The 13,507-nt window shown below is 33.7% G+C and overlaps 1 protein-coding gene across 6 annotated transcripts in view; it reads left to right on the top strand.

Moving 5' to 3' along the window:
• Window positions 1-5,061, top strand: part of LOC118196321 (syntaxin-1B-like) — a 177,756-nt gene extending 172,695 nt beyond the window's left edge. For 2 of the 6 annotated variants that reach the window (XM_085819082.1, XM_085819085.1), the window contains one exon: window positions 4,430-5,061. In XM_085819082.1, the coding sequence (XP_085675208.1) occupies window positions 4,430-4,433 (4 nt within the window). In that variant the 3' untranslated portion in view covers window positions 4,434-5,061. The remainder of the gene's footprint in view (window positions 1-4,429) is intronic. The other 4 variants (XM_085819081.1, XM_085819084.1, XM_085819083.1 and 1 more) reach the window with 3 other exon arrangements.
• Window positions 5,062-13,507: the final 8,446 nt, after the last annotated feature.

Raw genomic sequence — 13,507 nt, 5'->3', positions numbered from 1 at the left:
AACCACGGACCTCTGGAATACCGGCCCAGCGTGCTACCATTACACCACGAAGGCACGCTAGGGGAGAAATACCTTATAACCTGACTTTGTTGTAAAAGTCTTACAGTGTTAATAGTCATCCTGGCAGAAGAGATTATTTCTTCCGTATAAAAATATAAATTTTACATGGGCATACAAGGCCTGTGTAGAAGCATAAATATGTTGATTGCAGACATTGTCTTGTACAAGTTACATGTGATAGTTAGATATAATCATGACAGTTATGTGCACATTATTTGAATTATTTAAACATTATCTGAATTCATATTTACAATACTTTTACTGAGATAATCAAAGTAAACTTGTAATTTAGTTACATAGTGACTGGATTTTCTATGTCATTTTAACTGCTTTACAATATTACTAATAACAAGTACATACAAAATAGATTGTAATAAGCTTACATTACAATAGTTTTTGCTCTTACAGTCCTGTTACTATTCTACGGGGTGAGCTATTTTTCTAATGTTGATTTTCAGTTGTTGTAGTACAGTCAAAAGTCGTTAATCCGGACTCGTCGGGACTTCGGCGATTCCGGATTATAGATCATCAGTTTAAATCTGATAAGATGGCATGCAGAAATTATAAAATTAAAAATATGAAACCATAATTTATGAAATAAAGAACAATTATGATCTAAAGGGTGTCAAAATTTACAAAAAAAAAAAGCTCAATATTTATTTGTTTACTTTTCTAAACATTTCTTTCAATATAAGTTGTTTAAGTTGCTTTGTTTTATGTGCTAATACTTTCTCTTTAATTCTATATAAACAGACATAATTTCTTGTTCAGTTACAAAGTTCCGCTGTTCAAGTCCTGTAATTGCTGTGCCGAGAATACCGACTAACTTGTCAATCGAAATTTTTTCGTTTTCACTAACCTCCCTGTCACGTTCTTCATGCCTTTATCCATTTTTTGCAGCAATTCGACTTTTTGTACGATGGACATCGAAACATTCTTTCGCTTTGTAGATCCTTTGGGAGCTCCAGCATCGGAAATTCTATTTGACATAATCGAAAGTTCAAGCTTACTTTTATAAAATTGCTCTAACAGTCTGCAAAAAATAATAAGCCGGATCCAATTCGAAGATTAAGGAACAACGCAATCTGCAACATTAACTGAAATAGGTAATTAGATAATTTTAGCTTATACCGTCTGTTATACATTAAACGCGCATGCGTAAACGTATTATGCGTATGCGCACACGCGTATGTGCAGCCGTAAAGGTCTTACGCGCATGCGTAAACGCCTATGCGCATGCGTGAACGCGACGCATGAGCAGAAAGTTTGTAGCTTTGAGGTCCGGATTATAGATCATTCCAGATTATGGGTGTCCGAATTATACTATCTGGCTATCATAGGCTAGGGCTCCCATATCATTACACCTGCTGTGTAGGTAGTGTGCCATGCGACAGCATGAGTAGGCTTGTACTATTCACCAGGGCGCTTCCACACGTGTACACAGTTATCATCTGTGTCCAAAACGAACTGAAATTCATCACTAAACACCATGTTTTCCAAATCTGTGGCATTCCACATCGCTGTGGCTCGGAACTATTGTAGACAGTGTTGCCAATGTTTCTGTATTAAAGGCAGTACACACAAAGAGTGCTTGGATTACAGATTTTTTTTTCTTCAAGGTGTCTGGTGATGGTTTCTGGAACATCTGGCACCCTTACATGTAACTGTATCGTAGAATGAGTCACTGTGAAATCCACAAGTAGTTGTTGCACAATCCTTCGATCCTCTTGTCTTGTTCTCTTCCTGGTCACTCGAGACCTGGTTCTTCACACATGGGTGCCATTTCATGTTCATTGCTCACATGCTCTGGCAGCACACTATCCCATTTAATCAATGAAACACTAGCAGTTTGCTTTGTATTAAATTTCTGGAAATTAAATGGACTGCTGTATGAAATAACCTTGTGTATTGCATAAATGTGAACTCCTTAGAATGGCCTTCATGAAGTCATGCTTTGATCCTCTTGTGTATTATGCCAAGATAATCCTTGTGCCTTTTAGCTATCATAATATACAGCTGGTATAGTAGTATGAATTTCTATGATATATTAAAAATAAAGCATTCAGAAATAGTTCTTTTATTTATTAATGTAATGTATCCTGATTATGAGTGTATTATTTATAAGGAAATAACAGTGAAACCCCACTTAGCATGGGGGTTACGTTCTATTAAGGTAGAACGTTATACGAAGTAGCGTTAAAAAAGTTCTTCTCATCATATAAATAATGGGATTAGTGGAAAACGTGTATAAAATAAAAGAAAATGTTCAAGTATTTTGTTATTTAAGTTCATTAAATATGTTTTTATAACAATACAGAATAAAAACTTATTTCTTGCAAATATTGAAACATAAATTAATATATAGAAATAAATGAAATTCTAAGTCATCATTTATATTTTAGATCATTCAGATTTTTCTGCATTTCCAATTTTGTGTTTTTTTACCAAGAAGGTATCTAATGACATTTGCATTTTTCTTTTTGACTCCGTAAGATGTCAATAAAGGGACAGGGCATTCACGGCACCCCGTCTTGCCTTTGAACTCCTATCAAAATCTGTGCCATTTTTAATGAATAAATCCATAATTTCCGTTATAGAAGCTAATCTGGCTTCTAGAAATGCTGCTGGAAATTCTTTTTGCTCTTCTTCAGAATCTTGCTATTTTTAATATTTTTGTGTTCTTCTTGATCCGCTAATTCCTTGAGCTCATCTTTAGAAACACTTTCTTCTGTTTCTTGCAAAATTTCATCGAGATCTTCCACATTTACTTCATCTAAACCTCTTTATTTTGCTAATTCCACTATTTCGTTCATATCAACAACAGAATCTTTAATCCCACTTGTTTAAATCTGGCCAAATGGTTTTCCACGCTCCTTTCAAACATTTTTCCATTCCCTCATTCCAAGAAAGATTTATGTTCTCTATACTATCCATGATATTATAGTTCCTCGAAAAGTCTGTTACTGATTGTTTATTATCTCTGTCTGTTTTTTCAAACATTTGTCTAAATGTTTACTGCTGGTAATAAGCTTTAAAATTTGATATAACGCCTTGATTCATTGGTTGGATTAATGCAGTTGTGTTAGGTAGCAAGAAAACCACATCCATGCGAATGCATGTTATTAATTCAGATAAATTCATTGGATAGCTTGGAGCATTTCCATTAAAAGTAGTACTTTTGGTTCAAGTTTTTTATTTCACAATAGCATTTAACAAATGGGCAAAAAGTTCAGTGAACCAATTCTAGAAAATTTTCATAGTTGTCCATAATTTTTTCAATTAGACTCCCAAATTATAGGTAAAGTTGATTTTGATATTCCTTTCATAGCTCTTGTATTTTTGGAATGATAAACAAGAAGTGGCTTTAATTTGAAGTCTCCATTGGCGTTAGCACCCTGAAGAAATGTTAAACGATCTTCCGCAGCTTTAAATCTTGGTGCACGTTTTTCTTCACAGGATAGAAATGTATGTTTTGACAATCTTTTCCAAAATAGGCTTATTTCATTGACATTAAAAACTAATTCTGGAGGATAGTTTCCTCATTCAGTTATTGTTCTTAATGTCGCTGGGAATTCAGCTGCTGCTTTTATATCTCCATTAGCTGCTTTCTTTTGTAATCTGTATGTTATGAAGATTATTTCGATGTTTAAATCTATTAAGCTATCCTCGTCTTGCAACAAAAGTTTCAGCTGTGTCACCTATTTCAATTTGAATGCGATTTAAAATTCTTCTTGCTTTATCCATTATAATAGGTTGGCTTAATGGGATATTGTGTTCAATTTCATCGTCAATTTATATAGAAAGTCGTTTTTCCATCTCCTCTATTGTATTATTTGTAGAATGAGTTATTCTAGTTGCAGAGATTTTTAGTTGTAGTTGCTGATGACACTATTTTTTCTTTATTCTTAAGAATTGTCCTTATTGTCATTTTAGTTTCTAGCAAAATGCATTTTCTTGTTGCTTTATTTTTATGTTTTTTATTCTCATATTGAAAACTAAAAATTATAATATTTATCACTATATCAATCATTACATTACATAAATTTATACTTACAATAATAGCAATAAATGTTTGAAATATTAAAAATATATTTGTGTAACACTACAGAGAAAAAGTAATGCAGCTTAATTACTTTCGATTTCAGGGAAGCCCAAGGCTGCGTGCTATTTTCAGGGAATCCCACTATTCCAATAAAAACACATTAAACCAAAACAGTGTTAAACGGACCAGAGTTAAGCGGGGTGTTACTGTATATTTCCTTTCTTGTTTTAAATCACTGCATATATACTTTGAAATTTAAGATTGTAATCTATGTTTCGTTTAAAAGAACTGGTGTAAAATTAATTATTATTTTTTACTTTTTATCAGATGAACTAATTGGATGTCTAATTTGCTATGAATGAACGAGCTTACTTCAAAAAATTATCAGAGATACTGAAGTTTATATATTGTTACATTGTACTGTCTGTCAGCCACTTTTGTCTTGAAATAATTCCTAAATTTTCTGTTCTCATTTTCAAATAAAAAGAAATTTAAAATCCAGAAGTATTTTGATTATGACTCATAATTATGAACCGAAACTGAAACTTCAGTATCTCCAGATATGTGAAATGGGTGTAAATACAAATAAATATAAGTAAATTTCTCAACCTTATTTAAACCATCGATTTTTATTTTTGACACATGCAAAGTATTTATTAAACATGAATTATTTAAAATTTGCTTGTGAACTTTTCTTTGAGAATTCTAGAAATACAAAGTTTTTTTCCTTGATGAAAGAAAAGTAATCAAGAAATTTTAAACACAAATTATAAAAAAATACTTGAGGATTATTTGCACAGAGACAAATTTTTAAGAATATGAATTCATACCTTTTTTAAATGAGGAGGGGCGATCCCTAAAAGTCTGATAGGATCAGAAATCAAAGACAGGGAGAAATTATGTGTTACATAATTTTTACAGCTAAACCTGTTTTATAATGAGTGCCAATGAATTGCTTGTCAAATATACTGTTAATTATATGTTATTAAGTTCGAATTACAGTATGCATTAAAATTCAAGAATGAACCTTTTGAGATGTTTTATTTTCTGCTATTTTATTTTTATTATTATTATTAATTTAGATACACTTTGATTAGACTTCTAATTATACATTATTAATTTTGAATTACAGTATGCATTAAAGATTCAAGGTTAACCCTTTTGAGACATTTTATTTTCTGCTATTTTATTATTATTATTTAAATTTAGATACACTTTCATCTTTGATCAGAATTCTACAGGACAGTTATCATATAACAACAGTTAAGTTACATTAAGATCAAGGAACCAGTAGTTTTGAAATTTCTCAGTTGTGGATTTAATACTGCAATATTAATCATATAATGTCTAAATTATGCAATAAATATTGCAGAATTAAGCATAAAATTGAAAAAAGTCTGAAAGTTTTCAGATTTAATATTGTGCCCAAAAGGGCATTTTTTTCATTTACACACGCATACACATTTCAAGAGCATTCGGGCTAATATTCCTTTAAGTTAAAAATATTTAGAAACAGCATATCTTTAGAATTTCTGATAGACAGTCTAGTGCACTGGAGATAAAAGTATTTTTTTCTGTACAATGTTACCATTCCTCACTTTGAAATCTCTGAGTTTGTTAATAAAAAATTTGCTAACATTTTACAAAATATGAAATGTACAATAATACAAATTCTAGCTTCCAGGCCCTCATATTCAGGTGGAGGACTATGTTATTCAAAATTTGATGGCTGTAGGTACTGCTGCTTTTTTCACAATGCGAGAAACATACATTCATGAAGATTCTTGATTATTTAATTTCTTTAAATATAATACAGGGTTAATATATTTGGCGGCAACAATTTGAAAAGTGATACAACACTTTTAGTGATTCAACGCAAAATGCCGTTTCGAAACTAATAGCCCTTCTGGGCTAATGGCTCTTTGGGCTAAAAATAAACACATAAAGTTGAATCATGGCAGATACAATTTTATGTCTTAATTCAGATATTTATTTAATAAGTTTTATTAGTTTGAAACATCTGGTCTTAAAACAAGTAACTGCTCATTTTTCTTCAAGTATTCACCATAAGAATGTTTGATGCCTCTAAATGAAAATAAATCAGAAATCCTTGTGTTTTGTTAGAAATGGCTTTTTTTTTTTTTTTTTTTTTTTTTTTTTTGGGTGATTATAGAAATAACCACTGTTAGAGGATATTATTGAAAGTGAAAGAAAGATTTTTATTCACGTTGATGCATAGTTAGTAAATAATTTTTAAGATTTCTGTCAACATATCGCAGCAGCTTCTTCCTGGAATCTCTCAGACAGCTTCTTTTTATAATCTTTCTTAACTGACCGAACGGGACCTCACTGATTCTGGATAACTGAATATATTGTTTTTAAAAGTGACCTGCTCATTTTTTTGTGAATTCATCTGTAGAAACTGCAGCATGCGAAGTCCATTGGTCATGTTTTTTGGTTGATCAGTCATAATTTATTATACAAAATTAAAAATTATTCAGATTATTTAAAATTAACACACATACAAATGATTTTATATTTCAGGAAAAAATAAACCTTTTTAAATTACCATACCTATTATCACATGAAAGGTATGAATTTATATATGTATGATATATAACTTTGAATATATATAACTTTGGTAACATATAAAATTTATAATGTCTGTCTGCTTGCGGGATCAAAGTTTCAAATGATAGTTTAAAAATTTGCTATGTATGCATTGAAACTTCAGAACATCATATGCTGACAAATACTCAAAATACTGAAATCTTTTGAAATTCTGCAGTCTTTCACCAGCATCCTTCCAGCTCTGCCTTGTCTCCATCTTCATCCTCCCCCTCATCATTCTTCTTTCCAGCACATGTTTGATTATTTCACCACTATCTTGACAAACGTGTTGGGAAAGAATTGTGTAGATCTCATCAAATCTTCTCTGAACTTGTAGCTAAATCTAAGGTGTTGGATATATGTGCCAAATGTGTTTTAAAACCAAGAGGATATTTATCATTCAATTTGTCATCTACAAACATGACCACAGGCTACAAATTATGCGAGCAATGATCTAAAGTAATGCTGTTTGCACCTTTTTAGGCAGGGGATAAAGTAAATATTGCATCTGTCAGTGTGAAATGTTTTGGAAAATAATAGATGCTACCTTCAAAGTTCAGATTTTGTTGCATAAAAAGGAATTGGCAATTCATTTTTATATTCTAAATAACTTCTTGGTCCAGTGCTTGGATTACTTGAGTTGTTTGGGTCCACCGCTTGCATCCCTTGTTACACTGGGCAGTAGAAACACAGCACAAATGTTTTCCACATTTAAGTCATCAGCTAGAGATTGGGTACAACAGTTGTCTAACAAAGGTATCGTTTTTCTCTTTGGTGGGAACCTTTCATCTTTAAATACTCCTTGACACTAGGCATAAAGTGGTTGATCCATTTAACGAAAAACCCACTCTCATCTTACGTATTCATTTTACTATGCAATTCCTTTTTTCTTGCAGCCTCGACTCAATATGAACTCCTGATTTTTTTAGGGCAAATCATTCATATAACATATAATTTAATTCTTCACATCAGGACTGGTGAACAGTTTATCGACTTTCAGAAATTTTTGTAATTCTATTTGCATCAAGAATCTCCAAATATGACCATCTTCTTTCTTTGTAATATAAAGCTGGACTTCCAACATTGTGTTCCTACATTAATTTCATTCTAAAGATTCATTTCCGTATTTTTTCCAGCAACTCTAGTTTTAACTTAATAGTGTGAATATTTATCTTCTTTGTTTAACAGGAGAAGCCACAGTGACAGCAAAGGGCCTAACACATGGATACAATGCAGTTGTATGATACAAGTTCTGAGTTTCGTCTATGCAATTTATGGAACAATTCACATGATCTTTCTCAGTCAGTAAGCCAGTAGGAGTACAAGGATGTTCACACATTTTTTGTAACGATTTTGATTTTCCCTATGAATTTAAATATTAATTTTAAAATACAAATGTGACTGGCATCAAATTGGAACAAGGTTTAATTATCGTCTGCAATGTTGTAGCTGAAAAATAAATAATGGATTGAAGGCTTTTGCGCTGTCTGAAGAGAAATACTCTTATTCAATTATTCAAAAAGGATATGAAAAGCATGGTTTCAGTATTTCTACATGTAAAATAAGTGATGTAATTAATATGAAAGTAAAGAAACGTCAAAGTTTACATCTGACTGGGAAAAAGCAAAAAATGCATACCCAACAAAGGTATGTATAGCTCTTATTAAACCTAAAGTCGTTTCTCATGTTCTAAAGGAAAATCCAGCCCGCCAAATAGCTATTGAAAAATCTTTAAATATCTCTGTAGGAACTGTGAACAAAATTATAAAGTCTGATTTAAAGCTATTCCAAACAAAAAAACATTATGTTCATCGCCTAACGCTGAAATATGTTTCTCAGCATAAGGCTATGTGTAGACTGCTGTATGAAAATTATTTGGTAGGTCAAAAATGGATATGCATAGTTACAATTGATGAGTCTTGGATATACTTATCTGATTGCAATAGAAAAAGATGAAAAAAAAAAAAAAGACTTAATATGTTGGTTCAGAGAAAACAAGGGAAGTTTTTCTAAAGGTTTAATGGTTATTTATCTCTTACAACGAAAACAAGGAAAGTAGAAAAAATGTCAAAATTAATTTGTATTACATCAGAAATATGTTTTAACAACTATTTTTAAAGTAGAAATTCTGTCTCTTTATCCAATCTTCACTGTGTTAAGTTCATCAGGATAAGGCTCTAAGTCCATCAGGATCTCCAAGTCTCTAAATTTATTGCTTTATTTTTTGAAAAAATCGAAAATGAAACCCGAATTGAAGATATTCCCTTTAAATGCATCCCGCTCAAGTATCCTGATATGTCTCCTATGGATTACTGTACATCTGAAATTTTAAAACAAGATCTTTATAAGCGGCATTCCAAAACATTGTATGGCCTCTGGAAGATTGTGAAGGAGGAGTGGAATAAAATCAAGCTTGATGTTTTAAGAAAAGGACTTTTATCTTGGAAATCAAGATGTAATATGATAGTTCAACAAAAGAGCTATCAGATTGAACGTATTAGAAAATAAAATTCTAAGGTTTGCTTTGCAAAATTGTTACAAAAATGTGTGGACATATTTTGGAGTCATAAGGGCATGCAACACAACTTTACATACAACAGTGTTGCCAGATTGTTAGCCCATTACATATATTTTTTATCTCATAGGGCTAAATTTTGGATTTAAATTTAGACTTTCAAAAGGGCTTTTATTTTGATATTGCTGGTTAACTAGTATGTGGTTATGAGAGATTTTCCTGGACTGTGTAAAATGCCATTACAGACAATGTTATCAAAATTGAATAAACTGCAACAATTATTCCCCACCATAAATATAATTGATGTTCTCAGTTTTATTTTTATATCCATAGGCACTTTTTAGGGATTTCTTTTTAAGATAAATTGGCTTTTCTTCTGTTTTTAATGTTAGAGAAAATCCACAATAAAAAGTATGCAGCTACACCACTTAACAATTGCTAAGAAATGGAGTCATTTTTTGGAGTAATAAATAACAGACATTGATTTAAGAAATGAAATTTAGCATGTAAAGGTACTGTGTGTTCTTTGTCATGCAAACTGGTACAACTTATGGAAAAAGAAGAAAAGGTGGAAAAATGCTGTTGGAGCACTTTAAATGAGTTATTGAAAGTTCTCTTTCCCATCAAAATGATGTCAGATATGAATCTTCTTGTATGCTAATGCATGTTTCATATATCTTTTTTTTTTTTTTATGCTCTTCGTTATATTCTTAAACATAGTTTGGAGGGACATTGTCCCATTCATCGGGCAAGGTGATTTAATTTCTAGCATAGTTGCATAGTTTGGAGAGAATGATTTCTTTGTGCAAATGTGTATTCTGTGGATTTAAATCTGATGAATATGCATGCTATTCCGTGTCTTCCCTTTAGAGGATCTTAGATACTTTAACTGTCTTATGGGGGCATGCATTGTTGTTCATGAATGAAAATCTGGACTCGCTATGCTACTACAAAGACAGACACGAAGAACCAGAAGCATCTCGATTATTTACGTTTGGGCGTTGAACTGGGATAGTGGTTAGCGATGCTGACTGCCATACCAAAGGGCCGGACTTCAAATCCTGGAGATGGCATAGATGTTTGTAAATGTATGGTGTCTGTGTAGCATGGGGGCACTCTAAATATCTGGGGAAAAAACAGAAGCCCTCTCAAAAGGCGGGTGATAGGAGAAGAGGGGTGGGAGACCCTCAGAGTCGTCATCTCAAGATGTTCTCTCTCAAAATTGGGGGCGGAACTGAGCTAAAGTCAGGCTGTCATCTATATGGTGCTCAAGACTCATGCCAACAACAGGCACATTTGACTCCTTAGCACGATGAATGTCATGGGCTTGTGCTGACTTTTGTCAGAAAAGTGAGTTAACATCAACAACATACTTTTGGTATGTAATGATTATCTGCATCAAAGATATGAAGCAGTGTTCTGTCATTGTGCATAATGCTTCATCACCCCATATCTCCTTTGCCATTACGATCATTTTTCCAGACATTCTGGTCGCCAACTAGTGTGGAGAGAGAAGGGAATCTGACTTTAGTAACAGAATATCAATGAAGATGATCTCTAGGCTGAGGTGTCATTTTGTGTGTGTGTGGCATTATGCCCAGTGGCAGTACATTGTTTTACATACTTGATGCAGGTACTGTTACAACACTGCATCGAGATTCTCCTGGCTCATGTCTATCTTTTCAGTGGTACAGTGGTCTAGATTTTCTGCTCATGAATGATAATACATACCCCTATAGGACAACTGAAGTGTCTGAGACCCTCTAAAGGGAAGGTATTGAATGCATGGAATAGCTTGCATATTTACTGGACTTTCAATGGAACATGTGTTGAAATGTTTCAGTAAATGTGCTGCACAAAAGAATCATCCTTAACAAACCCTGTAGAAGCTCCAAATAACTTGAATGAAGAATGGGACAATAAAACTTAACCCCTTTTTAAGTTTAGCCAAGAGCATACACAACAAATAAATACGCTAGTATCCAAGATCATACATCCTAAATCATACATTAGATCATACATCCTAAGATCCTAAGGAGCATTTTCCATGCCTCTCTGAAACTGTTTCAAGAAGCATTTTTTTTTCCCTCCATGTGGGGAAATCTGTACCATTTTATATTATAAAGGAAGCATGTATTCAGTGAAATTATGCAAAGTTTCATTCTTTCAATCAACATCTAGTATTAATTCAAAAAATAAAATTCCGTTCCTTAGCAATCGTCAAGTATCATATTCTATTTCAGAGTCTTTAAGACCAGTATTTAGCATTTTCCCCCTAATTTCATTTTTTACCAAATAGCTACACTTGTATAAATCCCATTGGAATTGTTTAAAAATATGATATCGTAAAATCAAGGCTGAAAGCAGCATAAAAGTAGGATATTATGTATTTTCTTGAACTCTCACTAAGCTATACATGTAGATAAGGGAGGTAATAATTTTGGTCCAAAAATATTTTAGTGATTTTTCAGTGAATAAACATGAATTAGAGTCCCCACAACACATTGTTATGATAATGTCTGTTTGTGACAGCTTTTTTCTCCATGATATATGGAGATCTGCACAATCTATTGGGAATTCTAAATGTATGCTTTTAAATATTTCGTGATTGTTAAATCATTGATTTGTGAATCCATGAAAGCACTTTTACGCTGCAGAAGAGAACTGCTGACCCTACAGCTAAAACATTTGCCTCACAGCATTATTGTCCTCCTTGCAGAAGCGATCTAATGCAAAGCCAGCAGAAGAGACTGCTACAGACATATGAAGAATAAGAAGTTCAATGAAAGCACTATGTGATTAGAGAATATACACTGCTGGCCATCGTAAATGCAACACCCTGAAGAAAGCATGCAAATAACATGAAATTTACAACATGCATTAGCGGAGGTGAGATATACAAATGATCAGAATTTCAGCCCAGACGCACATCACGCACGCCTGTGGCGCCATTTCAAAGCGCTATTTAAGGCTTTGAGTTTTCGAAGATTTCAAGTTCGGCAATTGTGTTTTTCTTGTGGTTTAAAAAAAAAAGAAAGAAAGAAAAGAAAAGATCAATTATGCCTCATAGTAAACAGCGATCATCGTTTGATCAAATATCCGAGTTCAACAGAGGAAGGATAGTGGCCTACCGAGAGTGTGGATTATCTTTTAGGGAAATCGGTAGTCGTGTTGGACGAAATAAACAACTGTAATGCGGACAACTGTGACCGTTGGATGCAGGAGGGTACGACGTACCGACGCGTTCGATCACATCCACCTCAGTGCACCACTTCACGTGATGACAGAAACATTGTGTGCATGGCAGTGACGGATCGCTCAGTCACATCACGAACCACAGCACAGCACATTCAGTCTGTAACGCATCATCCAGTGTCTGCGCGTACCATTCGACTCCGTTTACAGGAGAGTGGTCTGTCCACAAGACGTCCATTGCTTCATCTACCCTTGACGCAGAACCACAGATGTCTCCGCCGCCAATGGCACGATGAAAGAAGGATGTCGACGCAGAATGGAATGAAATTGTCTTTACTGACGAGTCACTCTTCTGTCTGCAACAACACGATGGTCGGATTCGAGTCTGGAGACGCCGGGGAGAGAGGCTGCTGAACAGCTGCGGTATGCACCGCCACACTGGTCCTGCACGGGTACTGTGGTATGGGGCGGTATTAGTAGTATAAGCCTGATGGACTCTGGATAGAATTTTACTCTCTTTAGTGGCGATGGTGGTTTTACTCTCTTTAGTGGCTATGCTGGCGATGGTGGCGATCGCCTCCATGGTGGCGATGGTGGTTTTACTCTCTTTAGTGGCTATGGTGGCTATGGAGTCGATGGTGGCGATCGCCTCTTTAGTGGCGATGGTGGTTTTACTCTCTTTAGAGGCTATGGTGGCTATGGAGTCGATGGTGTGTAAGGAAACTTGATGTTGTGGAGTTGTTGTCGGAGTTGAGTTAAAATATGTAATAATTTCAGATTATTATGATTTTGAAATGTTTAGTCATGTCATATATTTTTTTTTCTGTGATTCCTACTTTTATGAAACGAAAGATATGCTTTTTATGATGGGAGAAGTAAAAAAAAATTTTTTTAAGTATGTAAAACGGTTGTATTGTTAGTACATATGAGTTTTGAACGGAAACAAACATCAGGGGGGTGGAGATGTCGAAGGTGTGTTAGGAATCGGAGGATATGTAGATGTGTGTTGGGGAGTTGTTGTCGGAGATGAGTTAAAATATGTAATAATTTTCAGATTATTATGATTTTGAAATGTTTAGTCATGT

Source organism: Stegodyphus dumicola, chromosome 6 (genome assembly GCF_044657685.1).
Source record: "Stegodyphus dumicola isolate Sdum_Otavi_A_Nest chromosome 6, ASM4465768v1".
Lineage (NCBI taxonomy): Eukaryota > Metazoa > Arthropoda > Arachnida > Araneae > Eresidae > Stegodyphus > Stegodyphus dumicola.
Note: the sequence above shows the minus strand (reverse complement) of the source record. Positions and strands in the feature narration are given on the sequence as shown.